A 21,511-nucleotide genomic window follows, 5' to 3' on the forward strand; every position below is an offset into this window, starting at 1 on the left:
TCTAGAAATGTGCAGAGTGGGAAAAGAATATATATGACTTATGGATAAGATAACACAGCAATTTTCCTTTGGTTATATTGGAAATAAAAACAGTTGCTTCTATTGTTCATTTTCAAAAAACAAAGTCAGTAGAATTATATGGAAGCCCATTTCTGCCAAATGAAAGTAAGGCAACTCTTGCAAAAATAGATAAATAAATAAATGAATAAATAAATAAATAAATAAAAATTAAAAAAGAGAATTATGAGATAAAAAGTCAAAATTAAGAAATAAAAAGTCATAATTATGAGATACAAAGTCCAAATTATGAGATTAAAAGATAGAAATGATCATAGTCATAATTATGACTTTGTATCTCATAATTATGACTTTTTGTCTCGTAATTTTAAATTTTTAGCTCATAATTAATACTTAATTATTTCATAATTTCAACTTTTGACCTCATAATCATGACTTTTTAATCACATAATTTTGACTTTCATCTCAAAATTATGACTTTTATCTCATAATTATGACTTTTTATCTCATAATAACTCTTTGTCTCATAACTTCAATTTTTCTCTCATAATTATGACTTTTTTACGATTCCTTTTTTTATTGCCTCAGTTTCAACATTTTTCTTTTATAATGGTGGAAATGGGCTTCCATAGAATTATTTAACTTGTGTGAATTTATACAAACACATTTGTAATTCATCACGATATCGCCTGCCTCCTGTCTGGCCTTCTTGTTAACCACGAGAATCTGCAGTCATGTAGTGGTGATCTTTGGTCACTTTGTGCTGGTGGCAGACTTGCTGATGAAGCGTGACTGTGAGCCGAGCTGTTGGTGTGTGCAGCAGGCTTTAGCGCTCTGGTATATTGTGTCCAGAGAAAAGAAGGCTGAGCTGCTAGAGAATCGAGTCTTCATGTGTAACTAAAGAGAGAAAAACCCGTCCTTGCTCCACCATCATTGTGCCTGTTGAAAAAAAGGCCATGCTGTAATTGTTCTCTAAATTACAACCAATGCAGGTGAAAAGAGGACCCTCTGCACAGTAAGAACACTTCATCTGGATTGAATTGGCATGATTTTGACCTTGAATAGAAGTGGACAGGAAATCTGACCATCCACTTCAATACCTTTTTAAGAGACCTTGAGCCATTTTTGACCACCAGATTAAGATATGACATAAATCCCTGCCGCCACCTTCTGACACGTTTTTCTTTTTTCCCTCACTTTCTGTTTTCATTCTGTTAAATCTATTGAATTAACGCCCATTCCTCAAGATCTAGGAAGATTTCAGTGCCACTTCATCTCCATTACTGCACATCTCCTCCATCTCTGTCCTCGTTTGCATACACTTTCAGACTTTGCATTGATGGATTTGTTGCTATGCTGCTGCACGGGAACAATATTGAGCAGAAGAATGACAAAGAGGCTTCATATGTGTCTGACTGCATCATCTTCTGCAGGACGACAGCACGTCTTCTTCTAGCTGTAGCATTAGGATTCAGCAGAGCTTGAAATTACATATTATACAGTAGCTATCTGCAGGAAAGCTGTAAAAGCCGTATAAAGAGGAGAATTCAGCCGATTATAATCTTCATTTGTCATGAATGTTAGCAGCCATGTCACTCAATTTTTTCCTATTTCACACATCGGGTGCTGGTTTGTGTTTTCATCTGAACCTTCAGTATAAAAAAGTTTCTTTATGGCACTGCCAAGGCCCGAGGGATCCCAAAGACACAAAATGAAGTTCGACTTCTTTGTTTTCCCGGCACACTCATTATAAGAAATCTCTCAACCCTGAAACATTGACAAGAATAGTGTTGGCCAGAAAATGCTGCTGAATCATCAGAGATTGTTAAAAGAAAATTGCCAGGGAAAAAAAAGTTTGCGCAGATGTGGCTGGAGAGACTTTTCTCTCCCTTTGGATTCACTTTAAAACATTATAAATTAGAATAAAAAGGTGCTTTTATTCCATGTAATGGCTGCAAATTGTCCATTTTAGTGTAAACTTTTATCTTCCTTCTGCTCAGGAAATAAAGAGCAACAACAAAGATGAATTATGTTTTTGCTGAAGAGCTTTTATAAAAAAAAACACCAATCAGTTTGGCTTTTACAAAAGGAATGTTTTCTTTTTGTCAGCTTTGAGATGATTCTGGTCTGAGCTGAGGGGGGAGAAGGACACAAACATGAGAATGACAGGAAAGATACAAAAATAAGTGTTGGAGTAATTCACAGTGCAAAAATCTATTATATACACAGTGACAGCTGTATTTACACAGGAATAAACATACAAAATATACAGAAGCCTTCTGAAAATAAAGAATAAAATGCGTCTTACAGTGTGCACCGCATCCCAAACAAACCAATGTTAAAGAGGAGGGTGGGTTTCATACTCAATATAAATAATACTGTATATGCTACTTTACGTCTCATATCAAACACTCTGTCATGTTAGGATGAAGATAAAACTTCCTCATAGTGATTGTCAGTCTCTTACTTTATTTTCCTTTCTAAATACAAACATTCATCTATTAATAATGTTGCTAAATGACCAAATATCTGGACTTTAAAGGATGTAACTCTTATATAACAGTGACTGCTTTTAAGCTTTACCAGCTGCACATGTGAAATATAAAAACAGATCAAATTACAGTTCATTTAGAAAGTATTCAGTTTATTATGTTGCTACACTCAGTACCCCATCATGACAAAGTAAAATCAGATTTTCAGAGTTTTTTGCAAATATAATAAAAAGACAGGACCTGAAATATCACACTGACAAAAGCATTCAGACCCTTTACAGCAACACTGTACACTCAGCTCAGGTTCTTTCTGTTTCTCTGGATATTTGCTGAGATGTTTCTGCACCTTGATTGGAGTCCTCCTGTGCTAAATTAAACTGACTGGACATGATTTGGAAAGGCACACATCTAGAAGGTCTCAAAGCTGACGATGCACATCAAAGCGAAAACCAAGCCATGAGGTCAGAGGAACTGCCTGCAGCGCTCAGAGACAGGATTGTTGACAGGCACAGGTCTGGGGAAGGCTACAGAAAATATTCTGCTGCACTGAAGGTTCAAGAGCACGGTGGCCTCCATAATTCTCAAATGGAAGAAGTTTGGAGCAACCAGGACTCTTCCAAGAGCCGGTGGCCTGGACAAACTGAGCATTTAGGAGAGAAGGGCTTTAGCAAGAGAGGTGACCAAGAACCTGATGTCAAAGAATGTCTAATTTCTGTCCTATTACTTAAATTTAAGTTAAATTAGCCATTAAATTGTGGGTTAAATGTGGTGTTTAAGATTTTATCAATATATAAATGTGATTTATATGTTCAAAACCTGATTAAGCCTATTAATTAATAAAGTGACCTTTAGATTTATTACTAATATTTTTTTCACTTTCTGAGTATAAGATTAATTCAAACATTACCAAGCAGTAGATAGATAAATTAATAATTAGAATTAAATGCTAAAAAATTGCTTATAAATGTAAATTAAGAGCTTTGATTCATTTGTTTCTCAGATTAAAACAGCTAGAAATAATGACATTATTGTTTCAAAATAACTGATGAATGAATTAAATTCAAAAAAGGCACATCTGTTTCTAATACATACTTTTGATAAAAATAAATTCTTAAAAATTTGACAAATTGACTTAAAGTTCAATAACAATATTTGTTTGGATATAAAAACATTGATTAAGTTAATTGCAATTTATTTAAACTGAAAATTGATTTGAAAATTGAAAATTGAAGGTCTAATTGAAAATTGACTGATTTAGTAAAGAGGTAATTATTATATTGGATTTTTATTTCATTTTGTGTTTTTTTTTTCATTGAATTATGTGAAATAATGTTGCAATTTCCATTTTTTGTTCAGGTTTTTGACCTGTTCTATTCTGAATGAAGACTTCCAAACACAGTAAATTATAAATAAATAAATAAATAAAAAAAACAAAGAATAAGGTCGTCATGTGTCATCTCTTGCCTCCTCCTGCAGTGTAACCCTAAAGAACTTGACACTGATTGAGCTCCAGAGATCCTGTGTGGAGATGGGACAGAGTTCCAGAAGGAGAATCATCACTGCAGACTTCCACTGATCTGGTCTTTATGGCAGAGTGGTTAGATCGAAGCCTCTGCTCAGTGCAAAACACATGAAAACCTGCTTGGAATTTGAATAAAAGCACCCAAAGGACTCTCAGACTGACAGAACCAAGACTCTCAGGTCTGATAAAACCAAGATTGAACTGAGCCTCGATTAAAAATGTTATGTCTGGATAAAACCAGGGTCTGCTCAAGTATGGTGGTGGCAGCATCATGCTGTGGGGGTGTTTTTCAGCAGCAGGGACTGAGAGACTGGTCAGGTTTGAGGGAAGGCAAAATGGAGCTATGTAGAGATATATCCTCGATGAAAACCTGTTCCACAGCTCTCAGGACCTCAGGCTGAGCCAAAGGTCCACCTTCCAATACAGTGACAGTGACTCTAAGCATATAGCCAAGACAACACAGGAGTGGCTTAGGACGACTTTGCGAGTGGTCCAGCGAGAGCCCTGGCTTGAACCCTTTCCAACAACTCTGTAGAGACATGAAAATACCTGTCCACTGACGGTCCCTATCCAACTTCCTTCCAATCCAAAGAAGAATGGCAGAAAATCTCCCAGTCTAGGTGTGCAGAGCTTGTTGCTCCAAATTAAAAAGACTTAAGGCTGTAAATGCTGCCAAAGGAGCTTCACCTAAGTAGTAAGTAAAGGGTCTGAATACCTAAATCAATGTGACTTTTCTGTTTTTCAATTTTTAACAAATTTGCAAAAAATTCTAAAACTCTGTTTTCACTTTGTCACGATAGGGAACTGAGAGTAAATGAATGACAAAAAAACTGAATTTAAATGATTGTAGAATCAGGCTGAAACTGAACAGAATTAAAAAAAAATGTGACGGGGGTCCAACTACTTCTGAATGCACTGTTATTTTAAGTCAGTGAATTTGGGATTTAACCTTTTCTTTTTTGTTCTATGTATCTATTAATAATAGTTCTTTGCATCCTATTATACATCGATTGTAATTATCAATACAATTACTATGATAATGTATCATATAGCCATTCTTTAGAGCCCTATTTTCTCTGACGTCATGTGCAAATTTACTCTTAGCTTCACTCTCTGGGTCCATAGAAGAATACACTGTCCTCATCTTCATCATAATCCTCTGATGTCTTACACGTCTCACACAATTCTTGGCAAAAGTTATATCATATAACAATGACAGGAAATGTAAAAATCATCACATAAATGCTGACTGGACACTGGACAGATACCGACTCATTCCCAGAAATATAACATCAAGGAGAAAATAATGAAAATGTCATCTCAGGAAATCAATTATATGCTTTTAAAATGATTCCTAATATCAAAAATTGATGGTGTATTTAGGTAATGTTTGCAAATTCCTTGAAAGGATAAAACAAAAACCGACTGTACTTAGATAAACTGTGTTGGCTCTGATCTACCTAACATAATCTCATCTAATTCAAACAAACACATTTTTTATTTTTCCCATTGAGTCCCATTGAAGCCAAATAATTATTTCAAATGCATCACTGTTGCCCTGCTGTGCAGTTATTAGAAGAACTCATGAAACTCAAACACTCCCAACGAGCAAACACATGAATTGAATCAGTGTCCTCTGAAAATAAACTCCCTGACCAACGCACAATTTAGTCCATTCTGTGGATTTCTTTAAAAGGCATTAGCCAGCTCGTGTAGAGGACTACTTGACCGCTGAAAAAATCATAGCATGCTTTTAAGATCATTAAAAACAATGTCTACTTTAGGTCAGGAGGGGTAGGATGAGGAGAGCAAAAAAGGAAAGACAAAGTAAATACAATTAAGAGGAGAATAATCCAAGAGTGGTTTGTCTGCCTCTATTTCTATTTCTATTTCTATTTCTTTTATGTCTCTGTGCCGGGTAAAACTAAGGCCAGCCTGTCTGTCCTAAAGTTAATCTAGGCTAGGTTCACCACTGTTCCAAGTCTTCCCCATCTGTGGATAATGGTCCTCAATTTGGTGCACTTGAGTCCCAAAGTCTTAGAAATGGCTCTGTGGCCCTTTCCAGACTGATTGATGTCACTGACTTTGTTTCTCATCTTTTCTTTAGATGGTGGCATGATTGGGGGGGTTATAGTTGTCTAATATGAAAATGCGTTTGACAATCTGAAACATTTAAGTGTGAAAAATGTGCAAAAAATAAGAAATCAGTATGGGGGCAGGTACTTTTCACAGTACTGTATTTGTTCTTCCTTTGCTGAAATAAAAAAAAAAAAACAGTCTTTCTAGACACCTTGGTGGCCTTTGCAAAAATAAGGATGCCTTTTTAAACATCTGCCTGCTGACTCAGTGGAAAGGCAGACTTGCCTTTTGTTTGCATTCACACTGAAAATTCAGTATTGGCTATCTAGACTCACTTTTCTCTCAACTGTTCAACCATACTATTGTTGTTTGTCTGTGCAAGTTTGCAGGGCTGACTCGTACGTTTCTCTGAACATGAAACAGATGACAGACTCATTATGGATGTGATGCTTCTACTGTTTCATCTTACCCTGGATGCTTGTTCATACAAAATGCTACAGTTCATGAATAAATATGTATATAAACTTAAAAAGCAAAAAGACACATCAAAGGCATCATAATTGAGAAGAAAATGTGAATAAAGTCAAACAGCGTAGCTTCTACACTTCAGAGAGAGCTGCTTGTTTGTTGGGATCGTTGGTACGCCTGATGGCATAATAGACACACACACAGTGAAACAACTCCTGTGGCCGTTTAACCTAAAAAAATAAAAGTTTTATTCATAAATCTTGTTGTGCATTTTGCTTCTTTTTGCTTCTCAGCCCTGTGATGTTCAGCCTTGGCACAATTACAGCAACTACAAAGCAGTCAGGAGTGCAGCATCACAGGACACACATTTAGCAAATACTGAAGACTTAGAAAGAATAAAATGAGTAGAAACAGAAATTTAAATCCTTTAAAAACACTGTTTTCAACTGAAACGTGGTGAACAAACACTATGTACACAATTCCAGAGCTTTAAGCACAGAGGGTCACCTCCTTCATGGCACGTACGATCAGGTTTGTGAAGTCTGTTGATGTTTGTTTGAGTGTTACACCCCTACAAAGCTGTGACTAACAACGACACCCTTTGGTTTAGGTGAGGTCAGGAAGGATTCTTCTTCTTCACCTTTAAAATCATCATTTTAACAGAGCTTTTACCACTATTTCTATCACATTCAGCAGCATCTCCAAACAGGAAACATGCTGTTAACACATTCTCCCTTACTTCTGTTTCCACGCCTGCGCAAACCTCCGTCGTCGTCACAGTTTAGCAGCTTTAGGAAGTGACACTTGTCGAGAGCGGCGCCGGTCTCATGCCACGAGTTCTTGACATCACTGTTTTTGAAAAAGCAGCTGCAACAGCCATGGAAAGTTGAATGAAGAGTCCGTCCATCTCTGTCACCATGACCTTCTAGACCCGTATCATCATCCTGGACCGACCACACCTGTGTCAGCCTCTGATGTTTTACCACTGAGGATTATTTTCTTTCTCATTCTGCTTCTTTGTTGCTCTTCTCCGGCTGTTCCTGGACTCGTTGTCCTTGGTGAAACTCGATGACTCATGCGTATGTCTCTCCTGATTTCAGCGCCACCAGTTCAGAGTCTTCTGTGTGGCGCCCGTTCAAGTGTTCGCTGTTACAGTCATGGTGGTACATGAAAGCAGGTACCTCAGTGATGGAGGTGGCTGTGTAGGACGTGGAGCGCATTGAGCAGTGGTCCTTTCGTCTCTGGCCCCACTGGGTTTTGTACTGCATCCACTGTCTCTTTAGAGCTGACTGCACCTGGAAAACACAAGGACATAACGCTTTTTTAACCAAGACCAAAATCTCAAGGCATGCCAAGCTTAAACCCATGCCTCTGTAACATGTCATCTTTGCTTTAAGTAATAATGCATGGTTGTTAAAATTCACTATGCACACCTAAACATGCATCGCTTCACCATTTGGACCTCGAAGATTTAAACAAATATAGCTAAAATGTTAGATTTCCCAGCCTCATTCACAGATTCTGATTAAAGCAATCTGCTGTAGCAAATTCACATTTTTTTTTACCTGTAATTTGTCATTTTTACACCAGGGTGTCAAAAATATGTTCTTAAGAAACAAAAGCACAGTTAGAAAATAGGAAAATTTGTTTTTTAAGAGGTTTAACAATTTTTTAATCTTGATTTTATGTGATATTACGTGTTTTAAAAGTATAGTATCAAAAATACCTTTAAAAACACATGCAAACTGCTCAGCCCAGCAAACAGCATCCTGTCTCATTTACATGTATGTAAATGAGGGAATATTAAAATTTATACCCTCATCTGCAAATCAGCTTCATTACAAATAGAAACTAATGTACAAAGGAAATTAATTGCCAAAGGCAGTGAAAGTGGTGCAATTTAACACCAAATGAAACCAGATATTAAATCAATGGTTCTCAAATGGTCCAGCCTCAGGACCCACCAGTCTGTCTTTCGACAGATCATGACCTATGTTTCCAAAAAATGTTAACGCATGTTTAGTTAATTGAACATGCTGCAGTTTGGAGCATGATTGGACCAAAGCGCCTGATATAAAAAAAGAAATAGGGACAAAACAGAAATTTTATTTCCTCTTATCATTACGTGTCAATTTTATTTATTCATTTATTGCATTTATTTGCAAGAAGAGGAGATAAATTAGTAAAACATTGAAATGTATCCAATTTAACAGTAAAACAGGGTAAAATAAAAGGTATTGATGCATGTCCAACAAGAACTTCAGGACTTCCAATATCATTTTTTTTCACCTTGTCATGATCCACTGAAAACTGCTCTGTGACCCACTTTTGGGTCCTGACCCACCAGTTGAGAACCACTGTATTAAATCAATTCTATTTCCCTCTCCTCTTCTTGCTTCTCTTCACTGAAATTCATTGTTACTGTGTATCCTAAGATAAATGTTTTATTTACACCAATGGGCCGTGGGACTGGTAGGACCAGGGCATGGCCCACTTTTAAATAACTTTTTATAATGTTGTAACTTATAAGCCAAATTGATCTTACTCTGCTGCCATGTGTACCCCTGATCTTCTACCGGGAAGAAAGAAATTGTTTTGTTTGGAAAAAAAAAACAAAAAAACAATAAAGCTTTTTTTCTACAAATTGTTTTATCTGCACAATAAAATAACTCCGCCACTATACAGACCACACTCGGGTTTGGGTAAGTTGAGATGTTTTGATTTTCCGAGCAAAGATAACCTTTTTGCTCTTACCCCCAATTTCCATATACAGCGTGCGCGCTGCGCAACGCCAGAATCGTACTGCGGAGCACTTCGCTCCCTCTGTAGTCTATCAGAGCATTTCCATAGCCGGCGCTCCAGACCGGCAGCGGCGAGTCCCTGGAGCAGCACTTCGCTCTGCTTCGTTTCAGATACCCTGCAGGTCTATTTTTAGTGCCAGCCGCTGCCAAACGTCGTAAATTCACTGTCCTTCAGAAAGCACCAACCATGGAAGTCACAAGCGTAGACCATCCAGATCTTTCAAAATAAAACACAATGCAGACTCTTGATCATAAATCATCACTGTATCAACATTACGTCTCATCCTGCAGAGAGAGCAAAGGGTCACTGAGAGCTCAGTGGGTCACAGAGCTCCAATGGCGCCATTGACGAGGAAAAGTTAACTTTTGGAGATATTTAGCCAAAGAATTTTGCATAAAACCACAGATCCTTTAAGCAAACACTAACCTTTGAACTTCTTAACGTACTCACTCAATGGCGGAAGCAATAATATCATGGACTTATACCGGTAAGGATGATAAAGTAACCCCAAAAGGTAAAATAGTCCGCTGTTGACATACTATTTCTGCGTGAACTCGCAGTTCTCACGTGATCTCTTCCAGTGCTAAGCTCTAGACTCGCTTCCAGTGGGTGAGGTTGCTTGCCTTTCGGTCGGAGCAAACCTGCGGCGCTTCGGTGCACGGCGCGCACGCTGTATATGGAAATTCGGGGTTAGATTAAAATATGATTGATTCTCACTAAAACAGAACCGAACCACATTTAGATCTGAAAAGATCAACATTCCACTTCATCCCAAAAGGTGCCTAATGGGGTTGAGGTCAAGGCTCTGTGTGGGCCGATCAAGTTCTTCCACAATAAACTCATCAAAACATGTCTTTATAGTCCTTGCTTTGTGATCTGGTGCACAGTCGAGCTGGTAAAGAAAAGGGCCTTCCACAAACTGTTGCCACAAAGTTGGAAGCATAGCATTGTCCAAAATGTTTTGTTATGCTGAAGCATTAAGATTGGCCTTCACTGGAGATCAGAGGCCTTGCCCAAACCCTGAAAAACAGCCCCATGCCATTATCCCTCCTCCACCAAAGTTCACAGTTAGCACAATGTAATCAGGCAGGTGATGTTCTCCCAGCATCCACCAAACTCAGATTCGCTCATCTGACTGCCACTTTCCACTGCTCCACAGTCCAGGGTCACTATGCTTTAAACCACTCTATCTGGCGCTTGGCACTGGGCTTGGTGACATGAGGCTGGCATGCAGCTGCTCGCCATGGAAACCCATTTCATGAAGCTCTGGCTGCCACACAGGTTTTGTGCTTACATCAGTGCCAGTTGAAGGACTCTTCAGATATGGAATCAGCAAAGCGTTGGCAACCATGAGTCTAAGCAGCCATTGACCCTGCTTCATTGCTGAGTTGCTGTTGTTTCTAAACACTTCCACTTTCTAATAATCTCACCTACAGTTGACAGTGGAATATTCAGCAGGGAGGAAATTTCATGAATCATCTTAGTGCATCCATCACATGTAGTTTAATCAGTGTTTCACAGTTTAAGTTTGTTCCATAATATTTTAACTAGTTGTAAAAGTTGAACATCACAAACATTCCTTCAAAGTTTTGTCTGCTTTGACCAGAAATCCCTCACCAGACATCCAAATTTACATGCAGATCATAAGCAGTGGTGGTGCAGGGCGAGTAAGGCAGAGCCCTTGTAAACACCATCTTGCAGCAACATTAACCCAAGCAACAGAGACTTTAACCACTGTGAGTGTGATTGCTGCAGCATATGGGGTTCTCTCATGTTTCTGTTGCATTAACAGATGCCAGGTAGGAAGTTCAAACATCAGAGTCACATTTTTGTAATGTGGCCAAGTGGTGCATGTGGCCAGATCATCATTTCATAAAGGGAAGGAGTCTGTTGTTTATATTGAGCTATATAACAATTCTATTTTTGTCATCTACAACTGCTCATAGAGCGTTCCAGAATCTTCCCTCTCATTTAAAGGTGTTAAAGGTACAGTGTGTAAAAATGGGACGATAAACATCTAACAGTCAATTCTGGAGTGTGGTGCTCATTTCTCTGGTGATAACTGTGGGAACCAGTGAAGTTTAAAAATCAATACATGCTTAACTGTTATTTGGTTCCTTCTATGATGCCATAGAAACAGGCAAAATGCAAAAATCCAAGATGGCAGCGTCCTTGGAGGGGACCCTCCCTATGTATGGATAAAAGGCTTATTCTGAGTTAATCTAAAATATAAATTTAAAAAATGTGTTATCAGATGTCAACACTAATTTAGATCAATCTACTTATAAATGTTATGTTTCATTTTAACCAAGCTTGTTTTGCTAAATGCTAATAGGCTAAATATTACACACTGCACCTTTAACACAGTTAGCATATTTTATCTGCAGCCTTGGGTTTGAGGAATGTGTGCATCCAATTAAACAAGCTGCAGGTTACTTTGGGACCCTGTGAGTAGCCCTTCATGACTTAAATATGATGCCAAAGAATCTGTCCGTGATCTTCATTAACCATCTGCAGCCATTTAACACAACCCTGACATGAACACTGATATTATTCCCATTTCAGAATAAAACATCCCTTTTCAAGCTCTACTTTTTTCAAAGTAAAAATGTGCTCAAAAACAAGACAAACTGCTCCTGTTTTTCTAAACCATTCTAACCTACTTCCTCCTTTTTCTTTAAGATAGAAACCCTTAAGAAGTTTGAATTTCAGAGCAACAACAACATCAAACTTTTCACCCTCCAGAAGTCTGAATGCCTGAGAGACCTCACTGTTCCTCGTTTGACTCTCCCTACCCGTCGTCACCTACATTGATATAAAAGCTGAACAAAATAAAAAGTGAGTCCTCCTGGCTGCCTGCTGATTCAGAATGCAAAGAAACCACAAATCAGGATGCAGTATTCATGCCAGATGACTGGAACGAAATTCCTTTATGATTTAAACTACCTACTTAAGATTCTCAGATGACTGACCCACAATTTCCCCCCTTCTGATGATAAATATTCATCTGTGGGGGGAATACATTTTATCCCTGCCTCTTTTTGTTTGTGTAACAGCTACCAGTCATTTTAATCTATTGGTGCTAGTAAAACATACAGTACTTGATTGTGTTTTTATTTTCTATCTTAAAGACCCATACATCAATTATCAGAGGACTATCTTTTTAATTTATATGTAGGAAAAGTCTCTGTTTTTGATGAGCCTGAATAAATACTTTATTTATCGATCGCAGAAAGAGAGAGAGAGTGAGAAAAGAGCTGCACGCTACGTTGTCAGTCTGAGCTTTGATCAGTTTGGTTTTTGATTGTAGGACAATGAGATCAGACAGGAATGTTTAGTTCTAACTCCTGTCTTCTTCTTTTTTGCCAGTTTTTGTCATGTCTTAAAGGAATGTTAATCCAGCAGAGAAATCACGTGACCCTCAGCAGGTGCGGTATCAGTGACTGTGGATGAAATCGATGAGGGACAGGTAGTGATAAAACCTTTAGAAGTTTTTTGACTTTTACCTGTTGAGACTTGAGTTTCTCCCCTCCACATGCATCTCCTTCATGGATCATCTGATGATCATCTGAGAAATGTTTACTCAGGAAAAATGCCCTGACGTATGGAAATCTGCTCATGGCTCTACTCTCGCTATGCAAGTGTTTACGTCAGAAATTCATCCATGTCAGGAGTAGCTAATTAAGCCAAGGTCAGCGGTTGTGTCCCCACAAAAAATACGCTGCAAACCGGTTAGACTCAAAAATCATCAGGTGGGAACAGGCTTGAGGATGCCTGTAAAGATTAAAGGCCAGTTGCAAAATGCATTTTTTTCTTTTTCAATAATTTGCACCCTGATTGTAACTAAGAGCCACTTATTCTATACGTAATAATCTTGGGCTAAATTACGAAGTGAAAATATATTGTATTTGTCATTATTGTAATAGTGTGTGTTTAAGTTATGGGGAGGGGGGGCAGTAAAGGGGGCCTCATACCAAAGTCTGTATTAGGCCTCACTTTGGTCAGAGGAGACCCTGACTGTGAGTCCTGAACAATTTGAATGAAACCCCGAACATGAAACAACTCCCCTGCTCCTCTCTTAGCTCTGCTTGACTCAACTTCTCATTGCAGTGGAATCACTTAGTGTTTTTTTACATAAAAAATGTGTAAATATATTGGGATCGATATTAATATTGGCTTGAATAAATCTGGAAACAGCACATCAAATATCAGAAAACTCTGATATCCCTACCAAAGAGGGAATGATTTGCTCCAGATTGAGCTTCACATGTATCACTGAGTATGTGGAATTTTAGGGTAACACCTTTAATAATTCCAAGCAGCCGAACAGTTCATCCTTAAAGACAAAAACTAAACACTAGAGCTAAAGTTAGCATGTTCTGATCCTGCAGTTATATTGCAATTACTTTTTTGGAAATACTCCACAAACAAACACCAACAAAATGCAACAGAAAGACCTAAAGGGAGATGACTGTGTTAATAGTTCATTTGTCTTGAGGACAGTTCAGTTTTTTGAAATAAAAACACCAACTGGTTATTAATGTTAATTTATTTCTTTATTTAAATCCCCATTCGCCTCTTCCAAACTGGCAACTAGTCTGTATTTGGTCAGTATTAAAACCCAGAAAAAATATAATATTAAAAATTTAACACAAAATGGAAAAAGAAAATTAAAAAAGCAATCTGTGTTTTCCCAGTTGGGGTAAAAAGGTGATGAAAACAGGTTCTCTTTTATTATCCCTGAGGGGAAGTTTGCTTTGGGCAATAATGCAGAAGAATCATTCAGCTTAGTCCGACCTAATGCACTGACAAACACAACACAAGAGCCTGGCAACCATAAACCCACAGTGAGCAGATCTTAAAGAGGTTCTCATAAACAGCGACCACAGCAGATAACTCCTAGACCAGCTTTGTTTGTTTGTTCTTAACAGTAACAGGACAGTCTTCACTCATTTGCCATTCGCCGATTTATTGAGAAATCCTTTTTGTCGGACTGATCAAACTGTAAGTGGGGTGAGCATGAAGGTCCTAAAAACAGAAACCAAGCTACAAGCAGTGTAATATTAATCATTTCATTCTGTACCTCTGTAATGACCGCAAACATTAACACACAATGATCCAATTATCTAAATTATGACACTAATTGTTAGAACAAGACAAAAGAGCAGCCAGGGCCTAAGGCCTCCATGTGGAACGCCACATATACACTATGAAAGCAGTTTGTTAAGCTGACCTTACTTTACAATGGCTCCATTGAGCAAACAAGGCAGGTCTGTGTAGTTTGGCCTTGAACTAAAAAACTGCATTGAAACCGGCCCCAGAAACCCATGTCCTGATTAGGGGAGCTGAATCGGTCATTATGTGGATGAAGCGAAAGACCCTCACATTCCTGGTGATAGTTTGCTTGTCTGTTGACCTTGTATCTCTCAAACAGTGGCCTCAACCTTTAAACATGCACTCGACACGTTTTTACTAGAAATCATGTTTACACGGTTTAAGACACTGCTGATCTCTAGCTGCTCATGAGCTAATGACCGACCTATTTTTTTCCTTTTCTTAAAATTTAGTCTGAATGTATTAAACACGACTCCACAGTGAGTTCCTCTGAGCCAGACGCTTCATGCTGAGTATTTAAATCTGCTGCTCTCTATTTTGCATGTCTGCCCTCTTTTCTTCTCATGCATTCCAACACCAGATAGCACAACTTTTCCTCCTTCTAAAATACAATCTGCACACTTTTCACCAGATATTTTAACTTTTGGAAAATAATGGCATTACAAATTCAAAGAGCCTAATTTCTTGCACAGTATGCAGGACTCACGAGACCAAACCTCACATTCCTACAACCTGATAAAAATCTCTAATTCAGGCCTTCATTTTTCTTTCCCTCAGCCTGCAAGCATCCATCACACCATTCTCTCTTGATTCACAAAGAATAGACGCGCATGCTTATATCTCCAAAGATTCTGTATCATTTGCTCTAACAGTCTTCTCCGTCTCAAAAGACTAATTCACAAAACACTAAGCACGAATGATACTGCAGCTCAAAGCTGACCTGCTGTGTTCAGTTTGCATATTTTCCAACTAAATGCAGAAGTTATCTGCACTTTCACTCTCTTTGGAGCTCGTCCTGATGACACAGCAACATCTTGTTATTTTTGTAAAGGTGATGATCTTGGATGAGAGAGGAAATTTTTTCCCAGTTTACTGTGAGGCTAGCCTCAAAAATGTGATTTCAGTCAGGACCACTTTGTCAAGAATGCACATGATTTACCATTATATTTTTTTCCTCTTTACTAGCAGTTATTAATTTTGCTCTTATTGCTTTTATTTATATTTGGTGGTGTGGCTGTTCTGGGATCCCCCTGCTCTTCCACAAGCCTATGTGTAAGCATCAAACAGGAACAGCACACGCTACTGCCTTTCTAAAGGGAGAGAAGCAGCAAAAAACCCAAAGCAGAGCAGGCACCAATGACAACAGAGTGACATTGATTAAGTCACATACAGCATAGAGGAGGAGCTGGGGTGGAGGAGAGTTGAGTTTTAAATGTGACAGCATGAGTGCATATAGCATGCTTAGAGCGAATTAGCTGGCTGTCAGCTGATAAGATAAGATAAGATAAGATAAGATAAGACTTTATTGATCCCCATTGGGGGAAGTTTAAGTTGTACAACAGCTCACAATAAAAGACAACAGTAATCAGCACTATTTTACACCAGCTCTAGATTGTCTTCGGTGTTAGCCATACCTAGAATCAGAACGAAGGCTCCTGAGAGGGCCTTCACTTACTGTGGTCCTTTTCTCTGGAACAATCTCCCAGCAGACCTGAGGTCTACCTCTACTGTGTCTTTATTTAAAACTTAATTGAAAATATGTCTATTCTCCAGAGCATATGGATAATTTCTGTGTGTTTATGTGATCCGTGTGTGGCTGCATGCCCCTTTTTCTTTCCTTTTATGCTTTCCATTGTTTAATTTCTATGTTTTGTCTCTGATGGGATTATTTAAAAGCCTTCTTAAGGCTTTTTTACAACTGTGGAAATTATTGTTGATGTTTTTATATCCTCAGTGAGCTTTCCTGTAATGAAATGTCCTATATAAATAAAGTTGCTTGCTTGCTTGGAAGCCATTTTGTTTTATTTGTTATATTTTTCACCCAGAAAGTCTTTGTGTTTGGCACTATTTTGTGGTGCAAGCTTTAGCTACCAGCTACATGCTCTTCCAATCCTTCCATTTTCTATACTGCTTATCCTGTTGGGGGTTTAAGGAGCTGGAGCCTATCCCAGCTGTCATCGGCAGGGTACACACTGGACTGGTTGCCAGTCAATCACAGGGCTGAAATATAGAGACAGTCAACAAGGCATGCTCACACTCACACTTAAGGGCAATTTAGAGTCACCAATTAACCTAACAAGCATGCTTTTGGTCCGCACAGAAAGGCGGAGTTTGCATGAGAAGGGAACTAACCAGGGACCTTCTTGATGTGACGCAACAGCGCTAACCCCTGCGCTGCTGTGCAGCCTACATGCTCTTCCGCCTCAGCATATCTGAACAGCTGTTTGGGTCAAGAGAAGATGCCTAAAAATCTGACGAAAATAAAACAAACATAATTGTACTTGGTATCTATGAGTACCCAGATCAAAAAAGTTGGGCTAGGTCTGATAAAAAAAGTGCTTTGATGCATCCCTATTTTTAAATCAAAAAGAGGCTGATCTGAAAAAGTCTGCCTGGGACATCAGTGTTGCAGTTACCACCAACTCCTAGCTGACAGGAATCGTTCACTTTTATTGCAGATGACTGTTAGAACAGGTGTCTAAGAATCAGAGGCTTTTAGAATGAGGTCAAGAAAAGAGCCACTTTTTCCTTCAAATTAGTGAAAAATATTTAATTTAATACAAGCAAGCACTGGCACACAATGACGATGTTTGCTCTGCAGCTCACTTAGGGGTCTGTTGGGTGTTTTTGGTGAATTAGACCGTGTCTTTTCATCCCATTTCCTCAGCTTTAGCATGCTGTCTTGTGAATCAGTCATTGAATTTCCCCCAAAACATGAACCCAAGATCTTGGTTTTGAAAGAATCAAAGCGTACTCGTTCTGTGAAGAGTCTGAAACACGTTGAGGATGCTCACAGTCAGAAAGCTGCAGACAGACGTAGAGAGGCTGAAAGGAGAAACTTGAAAGAAGAGCCAAATTCCAGCTGGGCTTGGAAACCTCACAGTCATTTATAAACAGCGTCTAACTCCTCACCTGACATGACCCTTCAGCTTTCACTGCTGCGGCGCTACATTACTCTCAGAGGAGTCAACCTGAGCAGACCTTTATAAACTGTTATAATAGAGCTAATGACATCTCTGTGAAGTTACAGCTATTTCAACAAAGTCTTCAGTGCCAAAGAAAAACTTCTTGATATTCTATCAGGGTAAGATGTCAGATGTCAGAGATCTGACCTGGAAAAACAAGATATGAAAATGTTTTGCCTTATGGAGTCGCTGCTTAGTGTCATAAGCAATGAGCTGTTTTATTGCTCTGTGACTGAGCAGCTCCCAGAGAAGCAAGTGCAGGTTGACCTTAATGGAAATACAGCTACCATGTCAAAAATGCATGATTGTAGTGTTGCACACATGACATCAATTTTACAAAAGCAAAAAAATCTCAAGGAATCATTTTCATCATTTTGAAATATTCAGTTTTTCCCCTGAATGTAAGACAGGAGAATTACTCTGGTCATACATTCAGTGGACAAAAAGAGGAGGGATAATGGTTTGGGGCTGTTTTTCAGGGTTTGGGCTAGACCCTTTATCTCCACTGAAGGCCAGCCTTCAGCATAACAAGACATGTTGGACAATGCTATGCTGCCAACTCTGTGGCAACAGTTTAGGGAAGGTCCATTCCACCATGACGGTGCACCAGAGCACAAAGCAAGGACTGTAAAGACATGTTTGATGCGTTCATTGTGGAAGAACTTGACTAGCCTGCACAGAGCCTTGACCTCAACCCAATCAAGCACCTGTGGGATGAAATAGAACCAAGATTGTGAGCCAAGCCTGACCTCATAAATGCAGTACAGAATGAATGGGCACAAATTCACACAAAACCACTCCAAAATCTTGTAGATAACCTTCAAAGAAAGTATGTGAATGAAAATGCATTTGAATACAATATCATTACAGTCCCTGTAGGTGTAATGGAAAAGGCATGCTGACATTCAAGTATATCCCCGGAAATTTTCCAGATATAGAGTACATGGTTATAGCCATTGATTTGTGTGTTTCTTTCTTAAGTAAGCTAAAAAATGTATAAACAACACAATTTACTTCAGCGTTTCCTCTGTGCATGAACTTTAAGAGGTTTCTCTAATAAACAGATGAACTGACTGGTATTTTCTGTAGCCAGGACACTCACTATTGACAGGAAACCTCACACAACCCCATTTCACAAATCTATCCCTATATCCCTTGAAGCTAAAATTAAGAGATTGAGCGCAGAATTGACAAAATGTTTTGCAGCTCAGCAGGACTTACCTCTCCATTGAAGAAGCAGAATATTGTTGCTACCAGCAGTCCCTTAAAAAGCAAAAACAGAAAACAAATTAGGATTTTAACGGCAAAACAATTAAATCTGTATAGATATTTATAATTAATTTCCCCTTTTTGTCACATGTCAAAATCCCACTTTTTGCATTACACTTTGGACTTCTTGTTTGGATGCAGACCTGCTTTTATTTTGAAAGGATTATGAGTGTGTTCCACATAGCAAACCTCCATTAGTATACTTCATTGCAGTATACACCAATATGGTACAAATCTCTTAATCACAGCAGGGGCGTTGTGTTGTCCCAAATCACACACTACTGTTTGCACTTCAGAAAGTGATGACAGTCTTACTGCCTCTTTTTTCTTCCTCTACTTCTTTTTTAAAAGCAAACTGCAAACAGATGTTATTGAAATTCAACAGCTTTTTTCACCAGATATTTAATTCGTTCTTGGATGTTTTTGAGTGAGCCTGTAGTACACAGCATTTTTGAGTATTCTTCTCAGTGTGAGCGCACGTATGCACTCTCTCTATATTTAGAACAAAGGTATGTTATTTGGAACACACTATAGGACAAGAAGCATAGGAAAAATGAACTTATTATGGATTGGAAGGAGAAAAAAGGCACAGTTAAAGGGTAGATGTTTGATAACTGGTGCAGATGGCTTTTGACTTGCTCACTGAGCGGTCTGTGAGGTTTTTATATTAAAATGAGACATTTTGGAGCACAGGGTGGACTAAGTTTACATCACTGTGACGGCAGGGGGATGCTGCAGTGACTTAACAAGAACAGGCTTAAAGGGACAAAAAGGGGTTTTAAAAAATTCAATAATTAATAATGGACCTTAAAGGAAAATCATTTAAATTGGGTTGTATAAGGTACCTGGTGATAGTAGCATTAGCCACCAGTAATTTCAGTGAGCGATGCCTCTCTATACAGCACTACAAATGGGAGTTTAAGGTTAAAAAAAACAAGCCCAAAAAACAATTTGAATCACTTGTACTCTGTTTGGCATTGAAAATTTTAGAAATGTTTTATTTTTCATCCAGAAATTTCTGTGTTTGGCACTATTTTGCAATGCAAGCTTCAGTAAATGACTATGTGCTCTTGCGCCTCTATCTGTTCAGCTGTTTGGATCACCGTGCTTCAACAGAGGCAACAACATCAAGCTAAGCTCAATCAAAACTGAAATTAGATTTTTGACTCAACTCATGATGATATGCCACTCAAATCAATGGGATACTTCTATGAGCCACAGTACACAAAGGAATAACTTCTATAGATGGAGACTCAGTAGGAAGAAAACAGAAGAGAAACCCTTCAGTGGGAAATGACTAGCAGGAAAAATCCCGGGACACCCACTGGTTTAGGTGTGTAAACTGTGAGTCCATGCCCACACACAGAGCTACTGTTGTCATGAGTGGGACGTCACAGCACTTCTATTTTTCTGATTGAGGATAGTGGCTGACAGACGCCTGCAGCCTGCATCACTTCCCGTTCAGAGTTCCCTGCCTTTCTGAACAACGGCGTTTAACCAAGCTTCTTCAACTTTCTGAAGAGAAACTGGAAAAAATTAGACAAGCTGCAGCTGGTACGATAAATAAACCTTCTGAAAAAACTGTGTCAGCTGTTGAAGTGGAAAACTGAGTCGAAATAACTAGTTTTAGTCTAATTTGGTTTTGCTTTCTCTGTTAAAGCCTGCAGACCTAACAGCTGATCAGATATGTTGATGCAGAAGAGCACTTGGCTGGTAGGCAAAATGCACAATAGACCTTCTAGGTGAAAAATATAACGGTGAGAAAATGATCGATATAACTTAGAATTGAGCCAGCATTGTTTTTTGGCCCATTTCTACCTAAAACTAGCTTCCTTGATGGTACAACCAGAGAGTCTTCTTAAACATGCCATGCACACTGAGATCACTGGAGGCTAATGCCACTACTATTGCCAAGTAAGTCATACAACTCAGTTTCAAAAATACCAAAATATCCCTTTAAATGTATTGCTATTAATACTGATAGCTCTATTAGACAGTTTGCCACTTGTTCAGTCCTCATTCAAAAAGTCATTTACCCTGACTTCTAGTGGAAATGTTAATATGGAAGCTTGCTAGAAAAGTCTGGATGAAGTCATGTTGTAATACTAGGCTGTTTGCATTCACATATGCACAAACTCTGCATGAAATTGTGAGGAGTGTAGAGCAGGGGTGTGTGATAAGGCTTACAGCACTGTTTATAGGCATGGCATTTTTGTCCTTTATGAGGGTAGCAACAGAGGCATGACTAAGGCAGGAACAGGATCAGTGGAGCCAGCAGGGGAGCACAGCACTTCACAAGTGCATGTCTGACTTTGTGTATAACAGTCCCTGCTGTGTTGTGCTCTTTTGAGCTCTAGCAGCACCAAAAAGCAATGTGAGTTAACAGATGAAACACCAAATGTGCCACTGTGGACTCAGTGAATGTCTTATGCATGATAACAGTGGAGCTTGATTATGGTACTGTTGTGAATCACACTGTGAAAACCTCTATAGAGTGGTCTTTAAAGAGAACAAATTAAAACACTGCCTGTTGTTTAATCAAGTACCTAACTGGTAGTTAA

The 21,511-nt window shown here is 38.7% G+C and overlaps 1 protein-coding gene across 3 annotated transcripts in view; it reads right to left on the minus strand.

The window, feature by feature from the left end:
• Positions 1-3,586: 3,586 nt before the first annotated feature.
• Positions 3,587-21,511, minus strand: part of calcr (calcitonin receptor) — a 112,539-nt gene continuing 94,614 nt past the window's right edge. For all 3 annotated transcript variants that reach the window (XM_041809261.1, XM_041809262.1, XM_041809260.1), the window contains exons 21-22: positions 18,903-18,944; positions 3,587-7,874 (exon numbers count right to left, since the gene is read on the minus strand). In XM_041809261.1, the coding sequence (XP_041665195.1) occupies positions 7,653-7,874; positions 18,903-18,944 (264 nt within the window). In that variant the 3' untranslated portion in view covers positions 3,587-7,652. The remainder of the gene's footprint in view (positions 7,875-18,902; positions 18,945-21,511) is intronic.

Source organism: Cheilinus undulatus, linkage group 16 (assembly GCF_018320785.1).
Source record: "Cheilinus undulatus linkage group 16, ASM1832078v1, whole genome shotgun sequence".
Taxonomy (NCBI): domain Eukaryota; kingdom Metazoa; phylum Chordata; class Actinopteri; order Labriformes; family Labridae; genus Cheilinus; species Cheilinus undulatus.